Below are 25159 nucleotides of genomic sequence, written 5' to 3'. Positions count from 1 at the left end.
CAGTTTTGCTTGTTTCGATGTCAAAGACCTTACACTATTTTGAAAAATAATAAGGACGAGAACGTTCACCTCTTTATCTTCTGAAAGTTGTTCATTCTGAACCAATACTCGATTAGACATTCGAAGGCATTTTTTTTTTTTTATATCCATATTTGCACGCCCCTAGTTTTGTAACTTTCAGTTGCAGAGCTTCCTTACCTCCAGTTTTCACGATAGCAGAGATTTCTTTCTTCTTCCGTGATGTGACAGCATGTGTAATGTGGTGGATAAATTGTGATGTGTATATAAAGCAAAAGAAATGAAGATTCTCTATTTAAGATTGCATGTGACCGTTGCTTTAGCAGTGTTTTTCTAATACTCTTATTATATGCTCATGGGTATACGTTTTCATGCTATTGCGAGTTCTTTTATTTTTTTACAGAACTGGCTATGGTATTATTTTGTGGTGGCTTTGGACGATGGCTTTTTTTCTCTGTAAAAGTATAAAAGTATTCATGCTTTCTGTTTTATTGCAGTTTAAGTCGGTATGTGTGCTTCTGGTGAAAATTTGTGTCTTATTTTCAAATGTTATCAGCCCGGCAGCGAGTAGACAAACAATCGAGCCAACCAGTCATAATGAGGCGAGCCTTCTGAACATAGCACCGGACGTTGCAACCACAGTGAAGTGCCGTTCCCGTAAAAGCTTGCGGGGCAACTCCGACCTCAAGGGTTCCACCTCTTCTCCACAACGAAAGCGTTCAGGTCAGTGATGTTGCATTCCTTGGCAAGGTGTTTTTCACAGCCGTTGGGATGGGCTTGTTAGGTCGTTAGGTAGCATAATAATGTTGGATTCTGTGAATAAAACAAAACTTGTGTCCAGTATCAAATGCCAGTGCTGTGAATTTTCTGGAGTTGGCGTGCTGGAGAAGTAATTACTTTTATGTGAACTTTAGTCGCTGTATTTGCTGTTGAAGAGCTTTCATTGAAAGTAGTGCTACCTTTGCTGTATTCAGCATTCTCCTCCAGTGCAGGATAACCAGCTGAAATCCTATTCTTGTTGAACCCACTTGCTTTTCCTTCTCTTGTTCTCTGTCTCCCTCAAATTATTATCTCTTGTGGTGCTGTTTTGGTGTCACAAAGACCCTCTGATTTGCTCCCATTTGCTATGCTTTCCTGTTCGTTACATTTGAGAACTGGGCAGATATGTTGATGCTAGGATGTGGACATACTAAGATCCTTGGTCATTGCGTCCTTAACATAGCATTTAAGACCACGTGCTCTCTAAGGCTGGAGTGTATGCTTCAGCAGTGACTGCTGTTTTGTATTCCCTAGCTGTGGAACATTTCAAGTATGTGAAATTGTTCAGTGTCCAAATTTGGGGCCTTTTTTATTGCTCCTTCTTTAGGCCATGGGTGAGGTGCGTTTCCAGGGTGAGTGCAGAGACTCGTGGGAAAATCACCTGCTGGCTGCTTCTAGTTCACATTTTCTCCCACTACTTGCCTGTTTCGTTGCACTCGCCTTACATGGTGGCATCGTTTGCTAATTTGCATTGTACTGCACCATCCCAAGACCAATGTGTGATACATATGTGCACGACCTGAGCACAAAAATAGACAGTCCCAAAGAGCAAGCATGTTTCGGTATAGTTAATATGGTAGCGCAAGCTGGCTGTTGTGCATATGCACTGCAGCCTGTTCATGTGCGTTTGAATGAGTTCAACACATTGGAAATTATATGTATTTGCTCTTTTCTACACTGTAGATTGCTGAAACCTGTCTGATTGAATGTGCAGTAGATTTATTTTCATCACAGTTTGGTATCCTGTACACACTGTTTCTTTTTTTTTTGCTTTGGATGCAGCGAGTCCGCCAGAAAAGAGAGCCCTACGATCTGGCGAGCCTCATTCCTTATGGAGCAGTTCCCCGGCCAAGTCTACGCAGGATGACAGTGACACAGACAATCTGCCTTTGGCTGTGGCAATAATGGGTAAGGAAGCACTGTTATGTTGATGAAAGACTGTCCTTTCAGAGTGACAAGCCCATCGCATGGTTTGTAGTTGTTCTACAAATGCCTAGAGCATGTTTTTTGTTTGCATGTCAGTAGTACATAGTAAATAGCATGTTGTAGCATGTCTTACTTTTGATTCTATTGAAACTGAGTGTGTCCACAATGATGTTTTTATTTTTGCACCATTGTTTGAAAACCAGGGATGTTTTCTCTGAGTCAGCTTGTTTCTGAAACTGCTATGCGAAGAGACACTGGACTGTTTTTGTGTTCTTTAGTATACATGCCAGCTTTGCATTTGGTGCAATCAATCCAGGAAGGCACTGCTGCATATAGCACAGCTTAACGCCATTGTTACTCAAATCCTGCCTTTTTTAGAAGTTTTTTGGAAGGGTGATATTGTAACCCTCAGGAAATAAAACCAAGCACACAATTCTTCCACTCCTGTGCTAACAGTGCCATTCTGCACCAAAGGGGATGTGGTGCGCCATCCTGATAAAAATGACCAAACTTGTGCCAATGTGCGCCAAAATTAATATCTCTGCCCTTGGTCAAATTAAAAAGCCCTTTAAATTGTATGAAAAGGTCGCCAGAATTGTGCTTATGACGGTTCAAGCATCTGCGGAACACATTCGTGCATATATGTTGGTTAACTGAGTGAATAGCAAATCTTGTTAGCACTCCCGGCACAGCTCGCACTATAGGTCGTCACCGCCTGCTTGACGTGCTGCTCAAAGTGCTATGCTTTCGAGCTCATTAACTTCGTTGCTTCCCAGCTAGGCATACCTTCTGGTCTGCTTTCAGCCAGAGTTGTGTAGTGTGGCGTTTTCCTAACCATGTCACAGCTCGAATGCTCTGGTAAAAGTTGGATGGCAAATTTTAGGACCGCTGAAAGCATTCCAGTTGTGTTGAGATGAGCAGTGGAGATGAATTGACGTAGCTTTAGCCCGCGTAAGGCCTCAGAGGCTCTAAATAAAGTCAGCGAATTATCTTGTCAGCCATGCATTGGCTGCTGGAATTGTCTGGCGAAATTAGCGTCGTACATTTTGAAACCGCCAAAAATTTTTAAGTGCACTAGGATTTCGATCAAACTGATATCGACTTTTCTATGTTTTACCATGAGTGGCTGCCTGTGGGCCTCATATCAAAAGTGAGCAAGTGGTGTATCTTTTGGCGAGTAGTGTTTCCTGCAAAGCCAGCCAACTGAATATGCTCAATGTGGCAACCTCATTGTTGATATTTACATTAGGATCCTCCGGCAGGATTTTCACGGGGCCTATGAAAATAAAAGCTTACCAGCCATGAAATTGAGTTGCCGAACACATTGAAAAGTGAATGGTAGGAGGGAACTGAGCACAAGTTTATTTCAGTTCCATTGCGAGAAAAAAAAATCCTACAGCCCCCCCTTTTTACTTTGTGCTAGTGTAAATGCTTCTCTAGAATTTGCAAGACTTTGTGGCTTTTGCAGTTGTCACTCTCTATGGGCACTCAATTGCTCTGCATACGCAGAAGGTCCTTCAATGGCCCTCCATCTCCTGAAGGCAGGCAGTAGAGAGAAGGGAGCCAGTGGAGATTGGGTGAAGCTGCAGCACGTGTATGCTCATTGCTGTTTTCGTGGTGACCGCGCTGCAATCCTACGCAATTCTCGGCCATTATAACCCAGAACTCCGCCTTTCAAGCCATAGGCGATGAGAAAAAGAAAGTGGGTGTTCGTAACAAAAGCCCCGAGACAGCCTGCTCAACTGCAGTTTGCCCAGTGCTGCCTCTTGTGGCATAGTTTTGTTTTCGCAGTTTTAATTGTGTACGCTGGCTTTGCTGCTGTGATAGAACTTCATCTGCAGCCGGAACAAAATTTGTGGTGCCCGTAAGCTCTTGATGCATTAGAGCTACGGAGTGCACTGGAGCCCTCAAACACGGCGGGGTGGGGGGGTCAAGCGTTGATGAGCCTCACAGGGTTTCATCATGGCTGGCATATGCCCTGAGGCACCTGCAGCCTCTGTAGTGTACGCTACGGTTGTTACCTGTGATAATCATCATCATGCCTGATTGAAGCCAGGGCAAGAGCCAAGCCACTTCAAAATTCAAAGTGGCTTAGAGCACTCGTTTCCACAGTTGCGATGTAAAGCCAAGTTTGTGCAGTTGTGCCCCATTATTACGACCCCAGTTAATATGGACGACTCAAATTATGGACACTTTTCCAGTGTATATGCGTGTTGTAAACACTGAAACTCACTGTCCAGAAAATAGACAGGGTGGATATGCACAGAGGCCATTGAGCCCCCTTATCGACAGTGATGAAAACAAAACCTCAACGGCCCAGCCTTATCACTCCTTTCCTGCATTTTGAGTGGGAGACACCAAAAAAAAAAGGCAGCGTGAAAGTGGAAATGCCTGAATGATGGTATTTTTTTTTTCCTTGGATTCATGCTTTACAGTGCCAAGGGGCCCAGTCTTACATTTGCCGTGCTGCAGAATGGCAGTGAAAAAAAAAAAAACTAAACAAAATTCATAAGCAGTATTTACGCAGTTCTGTTTTCGGCTGACTGGGTTTACTTACGGCCGTGCGCCACTGCTGACTCACGACGTTGGTGTGCGGACTGCTCACGGCGTCAGCAATGAACGGGCCACACACTGTTGCGCAATGCTTGTGGTGGGCACCACACGACTGGTGATCATGACGTCAGTGATACACGGGCCGCGTGCTGATGCTCACAACCCGCTCAGCGCACCGAACGACTGGCGATTTAACCTGGAGGGCTAATGAGTGAGGTGTTACCTTTTTAAGGTCATCTCATGTTTCTTTGAAATCATCGTTGTTTTTCAAACACATTGTAGTACCACTTCTGTGCTTTTTTTTAGCGAGCCGTATAACTGTAGCATTGATGGTCTGCTTGCTACTGCATTTTTGCAGCCAGGCTCTTTTTGATTGCTGTAATTTTTCAGTGAATCTGCATAGCTGTCATGAATGCCTTATGTCTATGAATGCACGCAGTGCCCTCTCTTCTGAAATCTCGATAGAGTTTCACACTGCTCTGTGAACACAACAAACTGTTGACCGGACTGCCATTAACTCTTTTCCTACCATGCCCTTTGAGCAGCGGGCTAACGATGGATGCGAACGCCAATTTCAAATATTTCCGCACTGTTTTGGAACATGCTGGGCCATCTACCTTGAAGCTAGAAAAGCACAGTCGAGTTATATCTCCATTTTGTCCCCCCCCCCCCCTTTTTTTTTTTTTTGTGGTGGCGATTTTGAACCACTTGTGAAAACAGCAGAACTTTACACAAAAGTTGACGGCGAGAACGGCCGCCTCCGCCAGCGTGGCACGCGCTCTGAAACATGGCAAATCTTGTGGTTTAGCTGTGCTCACAATTGATTTTGTCGACGGCCTAGGTAGCAGTGACTTTGAGGATGCTCCCTCATCATGTGACATTAATTCAGATAAGTGACAACCTGAGGAACCAGCATAGAGCATCGGTGGCAGCGCCTGGGTCAGTTTCTTATTTGAGCCTGGTTTTTGAATTCGGTGACTGTATTGAAAAGGGTATTTACATGGACAGTTTGTCTTGTTTTTCAGTTCTAGCACCTTTTGGTCTGGATTCATTATTGCCTACACTGCAGAGTGTTTGCACGATTGTTTTGTCAAATGGCATGTCCATCTGTAGGGCCTTAAAGTGATTGTTTTCTAGCCGGAAAACTGTATGAGCTAGAGCTCTGATTTTTTAAGTGTTTGCTATTGGATAGGCAGAGGTCTTTTATACTCTAGAGTTTTTTTTTTAATTTTTTGCTTTTTGGATACAAGAATATCTTTACAACAAGTTTTGTTCATTTGAGGCTATACTAGCAGTATAATGCTCAAGTCCTGCATGACTTTTCAGCTTTGTTGGACCAGTGTGTTGTCCAGCCATTGCTGAAAACTTCTGTTATCGGCGGTGACTGGCACTTCCAAAGCTGAAAATAGGAATTCTCTCTTCAGTTATGCAAGCCAGCCTCGCTCTCCTTCTTCCGAATGTGTTTTAGCCTGAGAATGTGCCGTTCATGAAGGTACCCTACTTATTTTCTCGTTCAAAGGTAGGGCTCCAAGACGGCGGACTGCAAGTACATGCTCCGTTACATCATCAGTGTCTGCAACCACAACTACCTCCGAGGCAGCCATGAGTATGCTCAGCAGTAAATTTGATTGCACAATACTGCCCAATGAATTCTTAGAGGAAGATCCATCATCTCCGGCACTGCTGTATGGAGCACATCACTTCCTGCGGCTTTTTGGTAAGGATGCATTCAGCGGCGTCCACAGAACTTTTTGCAGGGCAAAATTAGAAACAGCAAATTAGTGCTAGGCTTGGAAAACATATGTGGAATTTATTAATGAACAAAAAGTTAAACTTAATAAGCAAAATGCAAAAAGTTATCACCTAGATGCGCTAATCAAGCTGTGTGGTTGTTTTCTGCAAGTGCATAAAAATATTCAAAATTGGGGGGGGGGGGGGAACTGCCTCCTTCCCCCCCTTCCGGATGCCCGTGAATGCATTTTCTTTCTTTTTTAACTGTAACCTACCTGTCTGAGTGCATGAAACTTGTTTAGGAGTAAAGTATAATTGCATGCGATCAGCGCTTTCATGATATAGTACGACAGGAAGGTGTGGTGCTGGAGCTGCCATTATGGTAGTTCATCTGCCGTGGGAGTTGTGGAAGCGCGCGAACCCTAATAAAGTTGTATCCAAAGGCCTTTTTAACTTCCTGTGTTAGGGTATTTAGAGCCAGTTTGTGAGTGTGACGTGCATTTTTATTGTGAAAGCATTTCTTCTCTCATGAGTGGTGTGTACAGGACCTGTCAGCAGAGCATGTCATCAGAGCATGACCGCATGAACTGTCTGTCATCCATTGTAGGAGTAATTAATAGAGTGATTAATTATATAGTTTTGTAATTAGTATATATGAATAATTAAGTTACCGGAATGACTGACCCAATGAGTAATTAATTGGACAAGGTAATTAATAGTTGAATTAGCCAGTTACTTCACATATTAATCAGTAATTTAATCACTGATTTAGTTAACTACCAATTAGTCAGCATGCATGAATAATTAGGTCACCAAAATGATTAAATAAATGGGCTATTAATTTGACAAAATAATTAGTTGCATTAGTCAATTACATCACAAATTGGTAATCTAATAGGGGATATTCAAAATTCCGCAAGTGCGCTTTCCCGCATAACAATGTTGTCTCAAACAAGATGGCTGACCATGCGTTTCCAGCTGAAACAAAGCAAGTAAGACTGTTTTTTTTTTGTTAGGAGAAGGTAAGTGACGCCAACCAAGTAAAATACAGGAAAAACACGACGTTTCGGGACCGGCTCGGCCCCTTCTTCACGGTGTGACTACGGGCGAGCGCAGCTTGGCTTTTTTAAGCCCCTGTGTGGAGGACCTGCGGGTCAATGGCCGCAGCCCATGGACGTAGGATGAGGGGAGAGTCCCCAGGGAACGATTAACATTCTCTCGTGTTTGCTGTATGTGCCACGACTCGAGTAGAAGCCTCCTGCGTGGGTTAGCTTCCGTTTCCAATACAATGGTGCTGTCGAAGTCAATTGGGTGGTCACACCCTTCACAGTGTTCGGCCACGGCGCTGCGTTGACGATTCATGTGACGGACGTCCGCTTTGTGTTGGTTCATCCTTTCCGCGAAGTTCTTCGTTTCCCCTATGTACGACGCCGGGCAGACGGAACACGGAATTTTGTACACGACGCCCTGGGCCTTTTCTCTGGGCTGCCGGTTTTTTGGGCGGGGGAGAAGGCGACCGATAGTGCTGGTCGGTTTGTGCGTTGTCAGCACCCCTTCTTTTCTGAGAATGCGACCGAGCGTCTCGCTCACTTCCAAAATACGTTTCTTACATTCTATCCACACCTTTAGCGCCTGTCCTGTAGCCCACGTAGTCCTTTTATAGCAAAGTCGGCCATCTTGTTTGGAACAACATAGTTATGTGGGAAGGCGCACTTGCAGAATTTTGAATATCCCATATTGAATTGGTATAAGTTAATTACTGAATTAATTAAACAGTTAAATAATTACATTCAGTTAGTCACAAATGATCAGTTAAGTGAGTAAATTAATTGATAATTTAATTAACTTGTTCACTTAGTAAACTACTTCACACATCCATCAGTAATTTAATCAAATAATTAGTACTTTGGTGTGCTTACTAGACACTCTAGCAATGGGATCCACGTCCTCGGATGTGGTGGCACCGAAGTTAGAGCGGAAACATGACTTAGAAACTGCAAAGGCATAAAGAAACGAACACACAGCAGCATAATTGGGAGCAGTAAGAGAGATGCTTTTGCATTACTGCACTGAAATGCAACTGAAATGCACTGCAACTGAAATGCAGCTGCAACTGAAATGCAACTTCAACTGAAATGCAACTTCAACTGAAATGCAACTTCAACTGAAATGCACCCCTGGAATTTTTGTCAATTAATTTACTTGACCCTTTGCACAACATTTTTGTTCTTGCCTGTAAGGCTGAAAAGAGAACTTTCTTCAGGGCTTCATGCTTTAAAAAAAAAAAAAGCAGCAGTACGCATGGCTAATGACATGAGTAATAGTAAAACAATGTGAATACACAGTGCCTTGTGGAGATAACTTTTAACAATTGTGTATGATAAGTTATGTGATAAGTTGAATTACTTGTATGTGAAGCTGGCACTTTGCGCAGTGCTATGGAATAAACAATGAAATTGATTAGAAACAACTAAGAGCAAGGATATTCAGAGGCAGTTCTGTTAAGCTCCACGCTCTTCCTGCCGTTCCCAGGTTGGCTGAACTACTGCAACACAAGGTTGCCCTTTAGTATTGTAGTGTGGAACTCCATGATTGATGCAGTGAAAGGAGCAGAATTGTTAGAGAAAACTTCTTAGCACTGTTATCCATTCTTGCGTTGGTTATCAGATTTCCAGCAAAAAGCCAAAGAAGTAGCGTGACTAAGGTAGAGCAAAGAAAATGTTGATTCTTGTGATGCCATGGAAAACTAGCTGTGACAGACACAGACTTTGCTATCTGCAAAAATATTCAATAGAAATATGGTTTGTAGTGTGGCATTGCAAAAGACAAAAGTTGACCACTGTTGCAGCAGCTGTGGTTGCTTGTGGCAGCTAGACCTTGAAGCCAAAGTTGACAGCAACGGAGTGTGCCTGTCATCATGTGGAGTTCGCATGTTCTGGTTCTCCACATTGACGCCAGTTACCTTTTTCACAAATGTTTCACAATTCGCCGGTTTCTTTTTCTTCTTCTTCGTGTTTATGCCATTGGTTTCCAAATATTTTTTTCTGATTCCACTTTTTACTCCTCAGTTTGCCTCTGGCATTTTTCCTATGCTGCAGTGCTGTGTATTGGTTACATTTTGTCTTCTCCTTTGCATTAAAATGTTTGCCTAATAAACAACCATTTTATCTGCTTCAGTGCTGCTTGGCAAGGTAATCTAGCTCAGAGGGCTTAACTTGATGATGGCAGATTGCAAGTGCATGTTTTGATGTATCCTTTTTCATGTTATGGAACTAAACAAAGGCATATTCTAGCTTAAGAATTAATGCCTCCTCTTGCTTAAAATTGATGCCTCCAGGTAAGTCTGTTCAGAAATGTTGTAAAATGTACTGGGATATGGGGGGGTGGGGGGCAGAGCACAAATTTAGTGGGAAAGGTGCAAGTTGACCGTATGACGCCTTTATTTTCAGTAAATCTGCCTATGCTGCTGCAGAAAATGGCTATCACAAAGAGGAAAGCCGGTTATCTTGAAAACTTTATCAATGGACTGCTGCAGTAAGTATGGTAATAATGGTCGACACTGTACCGGCAGTTGACTCCCTTCCTTGCTTTACAGATACCTGGCTGGACGGCATGAAGAGCTGTTCCCGCCTACTGCCTACGGCGATGCTGAGCAGATAATGGCTGAACTTGAGAGGAACAGAACTGGTAATGAGTAGCACGCAGTCAGCGTTGTAAATATAATTGCACCGCACTCTTAACATTTGGGAGTTTGGTTGGTTGCATTTTTGTAAATAAAAAATCTCTGCCTCTCCTGTAACCGAGAGTAGAGTAAGCATGAAATGTTTACAGGCATAACACATTGGTTGTAGATGCTGCTAGCCAAAATCTTGAAACGGGTCTAGTGTTCAACACATCACACCACACCACACATATACTGTGCACTGGTCCATGTGGACGCAATCGTTTCCTGTGAGTGTCTGGGGAATCTCTTCCGCCCTGCCTCATCAGCTGTATCCCATTTCTGTTTGCCTTTCATTTTTGTAATCGTTGTTTTCATTCCTGGTTATTTGTACCACTTTGCCTATGTGACACTGGTGGCGTCACCACTGGATTATGTCACACATAATTGATGACGAAGTAATGACAAATTACTAATTAGTGACTAATACTGATTAATGACTAAATACTAATTAACTGCTGATTAATGACGTGGAATGCGGCAGACCACAGAAAACCGTTCCACGCTATGCCTTGCCTTTGAGTGCACCGCTTTTTGAGGAAAGGAAATTAAGCAGTAATTCTCTATCATCTCGATGGACATCCAAAAAGCATGGTACAGGAAGGGAGGAACGCCACCACCACATGTTTGGCAGGATGCCTTGCCCTTTGACCACAAGGCTTTTTGAGGAAAGGAAATGGTCTCCAAACACTTTTTGAGGAAAGGAAATGGAGCAGTAATTCTCTGTCATCTCGGTGGACACCCGAACCACACTGTACCAGAAGGGAGGAACAGAAGGGAGGCGCTTGTATGCTGGTCCTGTAGGAGGACTTAGAGTCTGGTTAAATCTCCTATGGTGCCGGGATGCTTTGGTGTCAGTGGCGGGATGTTTGCTCTAGGTCTCAGGGTGACGTCACCACACTGCTGACAATGGGAGCTAAAAGCATTTCATGCTTAAAACTGTGCATGTCTTGGATTAGTGAGAAAGAAGTAACAACTTGCTGACCCGAAAGACGTGGGTTCGATCCCGGCCGCGGCGGTTGAATTTCTTTGGAGGAGAAATTCTAGAGGCCCGTGTACTGTGCGATGTCAGTGCACGTTAAAGAACCCCAGGTGGTCGAAATTTCTGGAGCCCTTCACTACGGCGTCTCTCATAGCCTTAGTCGCTTTGGGACGTTAAACCCCATAAACCCAACCGAACAGAAGTAACAACTTCTAAAACTAAATGTCTAAAACAATGTCTAAAACTTGAGGCAAAAGCCTTGACAAAAGTGTGTACTATCAGTATCAAATGAAATGCGAACAAAAGACCTGAAACGCGAGCACAAAAAATCAAGCTTATTAGAAGCTGGAGATGAAATACAGGCGTGGGCTATTAACATTTCAGAAGAGCGGTCTTTTCGGCTTCGATGGGAAAATCAGCTGCTCATGTATTTTGCCTCCCTAGTATAATATCTGCGAGTTGTGCTGTTCGCGTTTCAATTGACACTGATAGTACATATTTTTCAACACTGCAATAATTTTCTACTTGTGCTTAGGGGCAAGGCTTGGGGATATGGAATGGGGACTGGTGTTTTTTGCTGGTTATCCGTTTGCACTGTTATCTGCTATGAATTTGGTCACCTGAAGTTTGGATGTGGTGGTCTGTGTAACAATTGCTTCAAGAGTACCTCTAAAAAAAGGGACTGCTGCTTGTTGATGCACTCACTGTTCAGTAAAGTACCCTTTGTATGGTTGCTTGATCAGTGCCTCCTAGCAGTTCTGGTGTGAGTCTTTAGAATTACTGTGTGCCTTTCAGTCTAGCTGTTGTTGTTAGTGGCTATTATGAATAAAAATGAAATTGAAGGAAAAGGCGTTGCTAGCCATGGCATCTGCCATGTAAACCTGAAGCACCTGAGCTGCCGCTAGCGGGAATAAAAAGACAGGGAGAGGGAAAGAAAGGGAGAGCAACAGAAGAAAGGATAGGGGAAGGGTGGGGATACACACTATGTACAAATGCAGGATATTGAAATAGAAATACATCAGTTGCAGCAGCTAGGATCACTTTCTGTGCATGCTCCAGCGAGTTACCTTCCTGCTCAAGCAGTGTACTTGGAGCGAAAGCTTGTGAGCAAATAAATACCTATATTACAGTATTCTCCATAGCTTTTATAACATTTGGCAATAACCTTTTGTCTAGACAGCTGCTTTATTAGATACCAGAACCTGCAGTGCACCTAACTCTACACCTTTCAAGCAGTGCCTTGTATGGCAGAGTTATGTTTCCATTTTGTGTGGGGAAAGTGAGGTAGTTTGACATGGCCTATTTTGTAAAGTACTAATAAGTAAAACATCCCGTATATCTAGCTGTAAGCAGTACCAATTTTTCCTTCTTTTCTCAAATTAACCAGGCTTGAAGCAGAGCAAGGCTAGACATTGGGCAATCTCAAACTGATATTTGACCTTTGCATTTGATTCCACTGTAAACAGTCCGGTAAAAATCCTCTCAAAAGAGAACATGGATCGAAGCACCTGTGAACAGTAGTGGACAAAAGTTTATGGGACGCAGGTTTGCGGGGAAAAAAAAAAATCTGTATGGTTGGGCACAGCAGGTCAATAAAAGCCATAAAGTATGAATAGACTCAGGTGCTCTAATGGCCGGAACGAATGACTGGCTCCCCATCCCGTAAACTTTCCTCCACGACTGTAGTACAGCTTCTCGCGTGCATGATTTCGAAACTAATTTTTTACGACAGTCTCGCCATGTTTCACTCGTGTGGTACACCGAGTGCAAAATCGGTGTTTAGGAGCGCCGAGCAACAATTAAAATTATAAACAGGTGCGTTCGTGCAGCTCTCATTTTCAATTGAAGGGAAGTTTGACACATCAAGCAAACGAGCCTATTGCCTACAGATGCGAGGGTGCGCTCTCCGTCAAGCTGAAGTCTGCTACCGTTGGACAGCGCCAACGGCGCTTCCATGCGTGTTGTAGTTTGCGGGATTGAGTTTGGTGCCGTGCTCCGGACGGTTTCTGTGCGCGTAGGTTTTATTCCGTCCAACGAGACAACTTACGGGCGGCCCCGCACTTCAATGGTGAGTATCAATTCTGTCCACGTCGTAGTACTAGAGCCTTGAAGGGCCCATGGTTTTTGCAACGGCGGTCGTACAGCGTCATTCCGCCAAAGCAAGTGAGTGCATAAGTCGAATTCGTTGCTCACATGTGCCCTTGTAGCCGCGGTGTAGCGCGGAGCCTTTCCGTCGTGCATGGCGTTGGGCCAGACGCACAGTCTTGCTCCGCAGTGCTGCAGCCGATGTTTGCCTTGAATGCGCTACGAACGCTCAAATGCACTTCACCCGACAGTGCTGTCGCATATGAAAATTGGCCGCCGCGGTGGTTAAGTGGTTATAGTTTGGTTTGGTTTGTGGGGTTTAACGTCCCAATTAAAGCGATCGCTACGAGACGCCGTAGTGAAGGGTTCCGGAAAATTCGACCCCCTAGGGTTCTTTAACGTGCACTGACGTCGCACTATCTCGAATTTCGCCTCCAGTGGTTGTAGTTTCGGCTGCTGACCCGAAATTAAGACCGGGATTCGATCCCGGCCGCGGCGGTCGCATTTCAATGGAGGCGAAATCCTGTGCGATTTCTGTGCATGTTGAATCCTAGGTGGTCGAAATTTCCGGTGCCCTTCACTACGGGATTTCTCGTAGCCGGAGTCGCTTTGGGACGTTGAGTCCCGCGCATTTCGGCAAGGCACCTGGCAGCGCTTCTACGTGGTTCGCGCGCCCGTTTCACCGTATACGTAGCATCAGCAGTAACAGGCTCACGCTGCGTCGAAAGGCGTTGGCCATGAGCGAGCGAAAAATTCCGGAAGGATTAATAAATAAAAAATGGTAGCAAGTTGAATTAACCCGTTACGCGCCTTGCCCTCAAGGTGGAGCTTGAGTGACCCTTCCAATTTTTTACCACCAATGTTAAAGATCCCTAGGTGGTCCAAATTATTCCGCAGCCCTCCACTACACTACCTCTTTATTTCTTCTATCACTCCCACTTCCCTACCTTCCCTTCCGGCACGGTTCGGGTGTCCACTGAGAAGAGAGACAATTGCTGGTTTCTTTCTGAAAAAGACCAATTTTAACCACGCTTTTTTAGACCTTTCTTCCTTGTCATTCACTCCCTCCGTTATCCCTTCCCTTACAGTTCGGGTGGCCACCGAGATATGTGACACAGTTACTGCGCCATTTTCGTTCCTCAAGATTTATTTCAGTGATTAAGGCGCTCGTCTACCGAGCCGAAGTATGCGGGTTCGAACCCGACCGCGGCGGCCGCGTTTCGATGGAGGCGGAACGCAAAAGGCGCCCGTGTGCTGCGCGATGTCAGTGCACGTCACGGGTGCACGTTAAAGATCTCCAGATGGTAGAAATTATTCTGGGGGCCTCCACAACGGCACCTTTCTCTCTTCTTCACTCCCACCTTCCTCTCCCCTTACGGCGCGGCTCATGTGTCCGCCGAGGTATGTGAGACAGATATACTACGCCATTTCCTTTCCTAGTTTTCATTTCCTCCAAAAAGGAAATGGCGCAGTATCTGTCTCACATCTGGGTGGACACCTGAACCGCGCCGTAAGAGAAGGCATAAAGGAGGTAGTGAGAAGAAACGGAAACAAAAACTGGCCGTGGTTTAGCTCTGGTTGAACCTGGTAGAGTAGCGAGAGGTACATATACCCCTGGCTACGCAGAGGTTTCACTTGAAAGTAAGACACACAGTTTACGTTGTTGTTGTTGTTGTGACTGAAAGAAGGATGAAGAGGAAATTGCACGGGCCTGCTACTGGCTCGAGCCAAGCCACCACCGCTGCCGCGTGCAGATAGAGGAGAGTTAAAAGATCAGAGGAAAGAGAAAAAGGAAAGAAAAGACGCGCGTCGGAGCAACAACTACCGCTTGAACTTTATTTATACCAAAGAAGACGCTCCGGTGTAGGTCAACGAGACGCGCACAACTGACCAGGCGGGCGGTGTCTGCTACGCCGAGGGCGCAGCGGCGAGGCGCGTGGCGCGCACGCTCTGACGTCACTCCGCGCATGTGCACAACTGACGAGGCGGGCGGCGTCTGCTCCGCCGTCGGCGGGGCGCGCGGCGCTCACAGCTGGCGGAGCGTTAGCGGAGCGTGGTTCCACGGCTAAGCTCGCAGCCACGCTGGCCTCTCGAAGCGGCTGGCGTAGTGGAGCTCTCGCTGCAAAAATTGCCGACGATTACGTTCCTAATGCGAAGTGTGAGCGCAGCTCATCAGCTTTTCGTTAGGTTAAGGCAAAGAATTCGGGCAATACACGTATGTACAATGCAGACTCGTTATTTTTCACACATATTCCTTCTCCAAGAAACACTCCACTAACAGTTCTTGATTGTCATGATGGAAGCTTTGTGGTCGGAGAAATAGATGGATATATGCTCGACTTGCTGCACCAATGCCTGGTTCTCAAAGACGAGGTCTGTGCAAGTATTTCGCGAGGTTATCGCAGCCGTGGGAGGCGTTACGAACGAGAGGAACGGATCGATGTTCTCCCGCATATGGTAAGAAATTCCTGTTTGTCTTTATATCTACATTAAAGTCCCCACCCACCCTGCCATCATATGGTGGCAGTTAATGGTTGATCGCGAGCGCGCTCACCGCGTTGTCAGCGCTAACGCCCCTGGCGCACGCAGCCCACGTCTCTCTCTAATCACACAACGTACCTATAAGCGCGATTCAGGCGTCCACTGACCCAGGGATCCAGTTATGCGCACTTCCTATCCTTCAGCGCCGCGTTTCTGGCAATGTCACTTTAAGTCCAAGAGGGCAGTTATGCACCTTCCCTGCTTTCCAAGCTCCCGCTCCACTGGTTTCGCGACTCTAGGTGTCCACTGCTGGTTACTGGACAACTCGTCACTACTACTAAGCCCATGCCTTTTGACCTGTGACGGCGACGGCGACGCCGCGAAACGCAGAAACAGACGCCAAAGAGCTGCGCTCTAAAAAGAAGTGCCGTAGTGGAGGGCTCCGGAATAATTTAGACCAGAATCTAACGTGCCCGCGGACACCGCACAGCACACAGGCGCCTTTTGCGTTTCGCCTCCATCGAAACGCGGCCGCCGCGGTCGGGTTCTAGAATATTGTTTTTATAGCGAAAGCAATACTATGCTCATGAACGGCCTTTCGCGTAGCGGCGGCCGGTAGCCCCGTTTGACCTTTAGAATGACCTCTGACGTCATACCAGGGTGAGAGATGGGCTACCAAGTCGAGTCTTCGCGCAGCTGCGGTTGGTAGCCACGCGTGCCATTTAGAATGACCTATGACGTCATGCCATGCCTAGTGACGTCATAGCATGACGCCATACAAGGGTGAGAGATCGGCTACCAAGTCGATCGAGTCGTCGCGCAGCGGCGGCCGGTGACCACGCATGACCTTTAGAATTACCTACGACGTCATACCATGCCTAGTGACGTCATACCGTGACGTCATACCAACGTGAGAGATAGGCTACCAAGTGGAGTCGTCGCGCAGCGGCGGCCGGTAGCCACGCGTGACCTTTAGACGCGGCGCGGCGCGTTCCTTCCGTTAGAGGCGCTGCGCTCGCTTTCGCAACCTACCATGCTTAACCAAAGCTAAGCCCTCGCCAATTTTTGGTGAGGGACGTGCGCGATGGCGGCATGCTTTGCTTAGCGTCGCGTGGTGGTAGCGGTGGTTGGATTTCAAGGGAGGCGAAATTCTAGAGGTCCATGTACTGTGCGATGTCACCCCAGGTGGTCGAAATTTCCGGAGCCCTTCACTACGGCGTCTCTCAGCCTGAATCGGTTTTGGACGTTAAACCCCATAAACCAACCAACCAACTACCCTTTCTAATGCCCTCTGCAAGGGTCATGAGGGAACTTGAAATAAATAAAAAAAAAATTAGCGGGGGCTTAGCTTTGGTTAAGCCTGGTAGGTTGCGAAAGCGAGCGCAGCGCCTCTAACGGAAGGAACGCGGCGCGCCATGTCTAAAGAAGGAACGCAGTGCGCCGCGTCTACAGGTCACGCGTGGCTACCGGCCGCCGCTGCGCGACGATTCGACTTGGTAGCCCCTCTCACCCTGGTATGACGTCACGCTGTGAGGCATGGCGTGACGTCAGAGGTCATTCTAAATGTTACGTGTGGCTACCGGCCGCCCCTGCGCGACAACTCGCGTTGGTAGCCCATCTCTCACCCTTGTATGACGTCACGCTATGACGTCACTAGGCATGGCATGACGTCATAGGTCATTCTAAATGTCACGCGTGGCTACCGGCCGCCGCTGCGCGACTATACTCGATGTGGTAGCCCATCTCTCACCCTGGTATGACGTCAGAGGTCATTCTAAAGGTCAAACGTGTCTACCGGCCGTCGCAATAAAATTCGAGATAACAGCTGCATTCGATTCAGCCGTGGTTCTCTGCACCGCCGGAACCGGTTCACGGTGCGCTGCACCAAAGCGCTCTATTCACAGCGTCCCCTGCACCACCATCCGCGATTGATTTTGGTGCAGTCGTGGTGCCGCTTCGGTGCAAAGAACCGCGGCACCGTCAGAGACGGAGGTGCAGGATAGTGGTACACGTGTTTGAAGGCGTAAGCAGACGACGCGCGCAGCCGACGTTTTGTTTGTTAACATCAATGGCCAACTAAAGGAAGTTTTTTCGTTTCTCGCGACAGCCTGAACAGCCTCTTGAATTCGAAGCTGAAATACCTAGCTACTACGCTTTCGTAGTAGTTGGGGATTCTGTCGCGGTCTGTCCGAACTGTGCTGCTGCAAAAGAAAGCACCACGTCGGCTTCCTCATCTTCGCTGTCTGACGACTCAGAAAATTCCATAAAAGTGGATTCGGCGATGTCGTAGTCCATGACTCCACGAGGCACGAAAAACAGACGCGACGCACCGCAACACAACACACCACGACGGATGAGAACCGGATAGCAGATGACAAGGCCTGTGCGTGCACGCGCTCGATTGAAAATCTCCGCACCAGTGATTTGTGACGCTGCTGACGCGCTGCACCTGCACCAAGAAACTGGAATTGCACCGCGCCGGCACCAACGGAACTTTTCAGAATTAGTGCAGAGAACCAGTTCTGAATCGAACAGACCTAACTGTAGTTACCCACATTTCAGTAATGCGAAAGCAATGACACTCCCACATTTCGAGTTCCTTTTCTGCGTTCTAGGTAAGCCGAGTGCGACACGTGCTGGTTTCTGAGTAAGCCGAGTGCGACGCTTGCCGGCGTTCTATGTATGCAGAGTGCAACACTTGCTGGGGTTCTAGGTAAGCCGAGTGCAACGCGTGCTGGCGTTCTAGGTAACTTGCAAGGGTGGAAGAGCGGGCTAGTTGGTAGTTCATCTTGGGGAAAAACACAGCGCACTCCTAAGACAAGGACAAAGAAAGACGACGATACAGCGCTACAGACGATACAGACACGACGATACAGTTTTTCTCCGTCCTTGTCTTAGGAGTGCGCGTTTTTCCCCAAGTTCTAGGTAAGCTGAGTGCGACACATGCTGGCGTTCTTGTAAGGCGAGTGTGACGCATGCCGGCATTCTAGGTAAGCACAGAGAGGGCACTACGGCAACCCGCATTGGAGTAATGCGAAAGCATTGACGCCTCCTCGGCACGTCCGAATGTTACTCCCTCAGCACCCTCAAACTCGCTGGTAACTTTTTTGGCAGACACATATTTGATATCACACACACAATTGATCATTAACATGCATCGATCACTTAACAATTTCTTATCGATCACTTAACAATTTCTTATTGACGACTTATCAATTCTTATCGATCAGTTATTACTTATTGATGGCTAATCGATCAGTTATCGACCATTACCATTCGTTGTCGTTGTCAACCATGTATCATTCCTTATCGATCAGTTATTAATTAAAAAATTCCTGATCGATCACTTATCAGACACTTATGGATCACAAATAAAACACATATCAATTCCTCATCGATCATTTAATCATCTGAATGACAGAATTTGTGCGTTTAATTCCCACCACGCTTCGTTTCAAACTTTCAAATTTGGCGCCGTATGTTGGCTCCGCCCACACTTCTGGTCACGTGGTACAACACGTGAAGGTCACGTGGTGGCGTCACATGGTACGGTTTTTCCAGCTATTTAAATTTTGCGCCGCTCCAACCCGACCACGCCCACTTCTAGTCATTTTTTTGGCTCTAATTAACTAATGATTCAATCGGAACCAAACTTTTTGCCCGGCATCCTCACATCATCCTGCTTCGATTAAACCACTGTTTAGACGATATATTTTATCGTTCACAACAATCGGTGCCGACTCGATTTGCGGATACGAAACCGCCAACATAGCCTAGTAAGGCTTTCTCATTAATAAATAAACGTCAAACAGCACACCACCTTTTGCGTTTCAATCACGGTGTAAGAATATATTTAGGTGTTGACACTGGCCGCCCGCCGCGGCGGAGAGCGCGCACAGATTGTGTTCGCCCTCTAGTACATGCGCCGACCGCAGCGGCGCGGGGGCGCTGCGGAGCAGAGGCCCTTCGCTTTCGGTGCGGCAAGCGGCGTGCCCAGAGCCGTATATTCCCTTCTCCGGCGTGCCCTGCTTTAGGTGCCCTTTTAGGCTGCGTTGGTCGATGTTTTGGGCTGAGAGAGTGCATCACAAGCTGTGAACACCACGATCTCAGCTTCCACGTCGTCAGCTTCCATCGTGGACGAGCAAATTTTGCTAGAACTAGCTTTTTGTGTCGCGGTTTGGCACAAGCCGGATTGACAGTTGTGGAAACGCACGTGGTGGCGCGGGCCGACGCCATGGACGGTCGTCGCGGCCTATGTGCATTGTGTCTGTGATCTGTTGTTTGTTGCTGTGACATACCTGTCAACTTCAGCCGGGTCCAGAAGTCTGCTAGACGCAATTATGGGTAAGAAGTGCTTCGTACCCAACTGCAGTTCGGGCTACCGGAGTTGTCCGGATCAAGTTTCACTTTTTAAAGCTCCGTCGGAGCCTGCTCGCTTAGAACTTTGGCGCCGGGCAATTCCCAGAGCAGATAGGATATTGCAACCGAGCGACCACGTCTGCGCGAAGCACTTTCCCGAGCATATGATATCAAAATCGTACTATGCCGAGTTCAATGGCAAGGTACTTTTAAATGTACCGAAGAAGATCCCGGTGCTGTCGGCGAATGCTGTGCCCAGTATTTTTCCCGGGTGTCCGAAATATCTGACAAAACCGACAAGGTCAAGAAAGCCTCCTAGAAAACGACAGTCTACGGCCACGTGTGGCGATCAGTCAAGCAAGCGGCCCGCTCCCGCCGCTGTCGCACTGCCCGTTGGGACGGTCTGTGAAAAACAAAAAGGCACCGATCCATCATCGAGCCCTCAGAAGAAACTGCAGACATGTGAGTGGAGTGATCAAGGAACGTGCCCTTCTCCCACCATGGAACTTGGAGGCACCTCCTCAAGTGCCACCTCCGTCTTCCTTGGCGTTCATGACGTTAAGGTTTGTTCTCTTCTGCACTGCTCCGGGTACTTAATATTCTAGGTGCTTAGTGTTCCCTGTACATAACTTTCTGCTAACCGTATCGGTCCTCTCGGCATGCCATAGATACCTATAGGTGCCCCTGGATAACGAGATACAGTTGCTTGCAATACAGGTTAATAGTAACTGCCCAGCCCAGGACATTAAATAATTTAGCTGTTGTTAACATACAGCATGATTAAGCCCTTAGCTTTTGAAGCAGTCCGCGAAACTTTTGCCTGTAGCTTTTTGGGTTTGGCTGCTTTTGATAGTAGCATATGTTTTATAACAATACCTTAAATCCATTTCCACTGATATAATTTCTCTCATTTTTCGTCAGGACAACCGCACGAGTCCACATCAGGGTGGTCCAGATGGATTGTGTCACGTCCAGACTGAAGCACGATTGGCAGCATGCAGCAGCCTCGGATTAGTCGAGGAAAGTCACGAGGGAGTGTCTGTCAGCGGCCAAGATGAAAAGGAACCGCTCACATTTTCATGTCTCTCGAGTTATGTATCCAGCATTCAACTTCCAGGAACCTCGTGGGCAACACAAGTTGTTGATAGCTTTGGTGTGGAGGCTGTAGTCTTCACGGAAGTGGCTTTGGCGAAGAAATGCGACCAGGCACCTTTCCTGAGGAAGTCATTAGATGCTACAGTTTCATCCAGCGGAATGCTGTCACTGCGTGCCTTCATTTATGGTCACCCTATAACTGTCAACGCCATAAGCGGCGATGTTGTTCCATGCGGCCTAAGCGACTTGGAGAGTGTGATTCACAAGTTTCACAACCTGCACGTATGCGCTGGTGGCCCCGGTGGCGAGATGTACCACAACATCCAACCCGAGTGTGCATATATCGACGCATGTGGCGTGTGGCGGCACAGAAACTGCATGTTATTTTCTGAACAAGCAAGTTGCGACCGTTGCGAAAGATTGAAAGACACACTCCGGATACATTACTCCCGTATGAAGAAGAGAGGAGAAATGAAGCACATTTGTCTTTTAAGCAGCCCTTCCAAAAAAAGCCCGCATTCACCTTTTGCGGAAGGCAAGAATTTCCTGCTACAGGTCCAAAGTGCGACTTCTAAAAGGAAAAAAAAAAGCTTGAGGCGGAACTGAGCAAATGCAAAGCCAAGCTTAAATAATTAAGTGATGAAACACTTGACCGCATTTCTCGTGATGCGAACCTTACTGAGGCACAGCAGCTTGTGTTAAAGGAATGTGTGGCTGCTGGCAAGACTGGTTCTAAGAAGGGACGACGATACTCGGACAGCTGGATCCTGCTTTGCTTGCTCCTTCATATCGGGTCACCAGCAGCCTACAGGTTCCTGATGGAAAACGAAGTGCTCGCATTGCCGTCAGTCCAAACAATACGCCGGTATGTCTCTATGGTGGGATTTAAGTCGGGATTTGACAGCAAGTTCTTTTCTGCTCTGAAAAGGAAAATAGAAAAAATGGACGACTTCAAGCGACATGAGATTATCATGTTCGATGAAATGCAGGTTAGAAAAAGTAAACGTGTCAATTCTCGCACGATGACATATGTAGGGCTGGCAACAGACGCTGGAAACGCTGATGAGCTCGCTGATCACGCCCTCGTTTTCATGTTCTGTCCTTTTGGCGATAGCTACGCTCAACCTATAGGGGTGTTCGCAGCAAAAAAATGCAACCAAAGGCTCCATTTTCGCTCAGTTGCTTCTCCAAGCTATTGTGATGCTCGAAGAAGCCGGTGCAAAGATTCATGGGTTTGTCTGTGATGGCGCGTCAACAAACAGGAGCATGTGGAACATTCTAGGTGTTAATGGAAGCCTCAAGGAGAGCTGCAACTCGTTCACGCACCCAGTTGACCCTGAAAGAAAAGTTTTTGCGTTTTCTGACACTCCACACTTGTTTAAGTGTGTGAGAAATAGACTTAAGCAGCAGCGATACTTGAAAAACGAAGGACAGTGGATCAAGTGGGAGTACTATGCTGAAGTCTACAAGGAAGACGTTGCCAACGCGGGGGGCCTAAAAGTCTGCCCGAAAATAACGCACTCTCACATATACCCGAGTAACTGTGAGAAGATGCGTGTGAAGTTAGCCACCCAAGTCTTTAACCGCTCCATGGCGGCGGGTATTCAGTTTTATCGGGAACAAGGTATCCGCAAACTCATAGGCAGCGAGAAAACTCAAGAATTCACGTTGTTTTTAAACAATTTGTTTGATGCACTGAACAGGCGATTTCCAGCAGAAGGGATCACAAGGAACAGCCGAGACCTCGCAATTCTCAAGCATGGAATTGACTGGCTGGACAGCTGGGAAAGAGAACTGGAAAGTGGCAACATTATAAAAGACATGTTCTTGACAAAGAGCACTTGCGAGGGACTTCGAGTCACATTGAAGTCCACTTTGGATCTTTGTGAGGTGCTGCTTGATTGCCACAACTTCAAATATGTCCTAACCAACAAAATGAACCAAGATCCTATCGAGCGGTTCTTTGGCAAAATACGGTTGGCAGGAAGCCAGAATGATCACCCTTCGATGCCCACCTTTATGCAGCTTTACCAGACGCTGTCGATCTACAGTATCCTTAAACCTCCGAAGTATGGCAATTGCAAAGTCGTCGAGGGTGAGGAACCATTGCTGGATGCGTCATATTTCAGGGCCCTCATTAGAACAGACGACAAAAGTGGCATCATGCCCTGGATTCATCAATCAAATTAAAGAAAAGCTAGACGATCTAGTTTCAGTAGAAGACTGGGAATGTGAAGATATCGTTCGGAAACACAAATCAGACGGAGGGCAAATTACAGACTGCATACTTTATTATGTCACCGGTTTTTTGTGCAGAAAGATGCGAAGAGTTACCAGCTGCGCTGCTTGCTTGTCAGCCTTCAGCGTAAAAAATAGTTCTTTTGCTGAAGCAGCTCTAACAAATGTGAAGACCAGAGGGGGTCTTACCCACCCTATCGTCAACATATTTGACCTTCATACGGAGCGGTTTTTTGCTGACTATGCAGACTGCCACACGGTGTACTGGGACACCATAGACGCAGTGATAGATACATACACGATGACATTCCCATGTGCTGATCACAAGGAAGAAGTACTCGCACAGCTCCTCCACTATTACGTCAGCATGCGTATGAGGCAGTATTGTAAGCACACCAATGCAGTCATGACAAAGCAGTGTCAAGAAAAAAAGAAACAGGCCAAGCTGTGCTCATCCTAGATGATAGAGGATGATTCGCTCAGTGTATCGTCCAAATAAACGAATGCCGTGATCATCACAATTGCAGTCACGGTCTTGGCTCTTGATTACACGAAAGTAGCCCAGTAGGTTGTGATTCACTGTGTTTTGTGCGTAACCTAGTGACTACAGGAAATCACATCTTTCAGAGAGGCTACTTGTAGTAATAAATTTGTTTGTTCAACAGAATGGCTATTCAGGCCGCATTTGAGCAAAAAAAAAAAGCAAATTTTGCTGTTAATGCCCCGAAGGGGCATATGGGCATTAATAGATGCCGCAATGGAGGGCTCCAAACTTAGACCACATGGGATTCTTCACATCACACAGCACACGGGCACCTTTTGCGTTGTTTGGCGGCCACCGCAGCCGGCATTACACCTACGTTCTCGGGCCTAGTGCTAGAGACAACCACTCAGCATCGTCGGTGCCGACCTGAGGGATAAGATTGGCAGAAACAACGCCAGTGGCATTTCCAGTAACTATTTGCGTTTCGCGTACCTAATTGTGGACTGCACTTGCTATTAAAAAGCCGCAAATGCACACTTGGATTTTTGTTTTGGTCCCGGCGTTCGCGTGTATAGCGGCAGTGGCGTTCTGCAATACAGCACAAGAGCGCGGGTTCTATTCGTGGCTGCGGAGTAAGTATTTCTGATGCAGGCGAAATGCGGAAACGTCCTTGAGGTTTCTGTGCAAATTAAAGAACTCCAGGTGGCCGAAGTTAACCATGTTCTCAACACGGCGGTCATCTCGCAGCATTGGCGCAATACACTGCTCAAGCAATGTTTGAATGTACGCGTAGGCTCTTCAGGCCAAATGTGGGCGCGTTGAGTCCGGCCTTTTATATTTAAGAGGCAGTGTAGTTAACTATGCTCACAGCAGTCGTGCGGATGAACGAAAAAAAATTTGCTATGAACGCATTTCGATAACGAGCTCGGAAGCAGCACAGGGCTGCGTCCTCGCTGCTGTTCCGCCCATTCATGCAGTCTCAGCAAGAAAAACACGAAGTAGCCCAAAATTATTTGGTGTCGACAGCAGTTTCAATCCTTCGTTGTCTTGCCGCACTTCACAAAGCACGCGTACACGCAGCGGCACCGAAAGATCCCATGGCATCTGCATTACGGCTGCCGAAGCTCGGCGACTAGGGGCCCCGGGTGCGTAGCGCCATCTGTCAGTGTTCGAGAGAAGCGCAGGGAGCGGCGAACAAGTCCTGGTCGCGCCGCCGAGCGCAGTGTCAACACCTAAATATATTCTTACACCGTGGTTTCAATGAAGCCGCCGGAGAGTACGAAAGAGAACATATGGAACGAAGGACGTTGGGTGCATCTCCAAGCCTGTAATGGCGCTTGCAGAATTACGTGATGGCCGCTGTGGGCTGTGGTGTTCGGTTGCTGATGGGTACGAGGTCGCTGGAGAGGAAGCTTTGCAGCTGCATTTCTATAGACGCGAAGTGCAA

The 25159-nt window shown here is 46.9% G+C and overlaps 2 protein-coding genes across 8 annotated transcripts in view; both read left to right on the top strand.

The window, feature by feature from the left end:
* The window catches only part of LOC149370913 (uncharacterized), a 68193-nt gene extending 58127 nt beyond the window's left edge, over nt 1-10066 (top strand). The window contains exons 26-30 of the mRNA XM_089563688.1: nt 575-741; nt 1840-1965; nt 6056-6253; nt 9717-9801; nt 9863-10066. Of these exons, the coding sequence (XP_089419814.1) occupies nt 575-741; nt 1840-1965; nt 6056-6253; nt 9717-9801; nt 9863-9965 (679 nt within the window). The 3' untranslated portion in view covers nt 9966-10066. The remainder of the gene's footprint in view (nt 1-574; nt 742-1839; nt 1966-6055; nt 6254-9716; nt 9802-9862) is intronic.
* Nucleotides 9863-25159, top strand: part of LOC149370912 (MSL complex subunit 3B-like) — a 36186-nt gene continuing 20889 nt past the window's right edge. Inside the window, exons 1-2 of one of the 7 annotated variants that reach the window (XM_089563642.1) lie at nt 19353-20458; nt 20817-21853. In XM_089563642.1, the coding sequence (XP_089419768.1) occupies nt 19877-20458; nt 20817-21596 (1362 nt within the window). In that variant the 5' untranslated portion in view covers nt 19353-19876 and the 3' untranslated portion in view covers nt 21597-21853. Of the gene's footprint in view, nt 9955-10200; nt 13039-18140; nt 18250-19352; nt 20459-20816; nt 21854-24837; nt 24858-25159 lie in introns of those variants that run through there. The other 6 variants (XM_089563668.1, XM_089563649.1, XM_089563681.1 and 3 more) reach the window with 6 other exon arrangements.

Source organism: Amblyomma mixtum, chromosome 1 (assembly GCF_055824585.1).
Source record: "Amblyomma mixtum isolate Tamu chromosome 1, ASM5582458v1, whole genome shotgun sequence".
NCBI classification, from domain to species: domain Eukaryota; kingdom Metazoa; phylum Arthropoda; class Arachnida; order Ixodida; family Ixodidae; genus Amblyomma; species Amblyomma mixtum.
The sequence above is the reverse complement of the archived record's forward strand: the minus strand, read 5'-3'. Positions and strand labels throughout refer to the sequence as shown.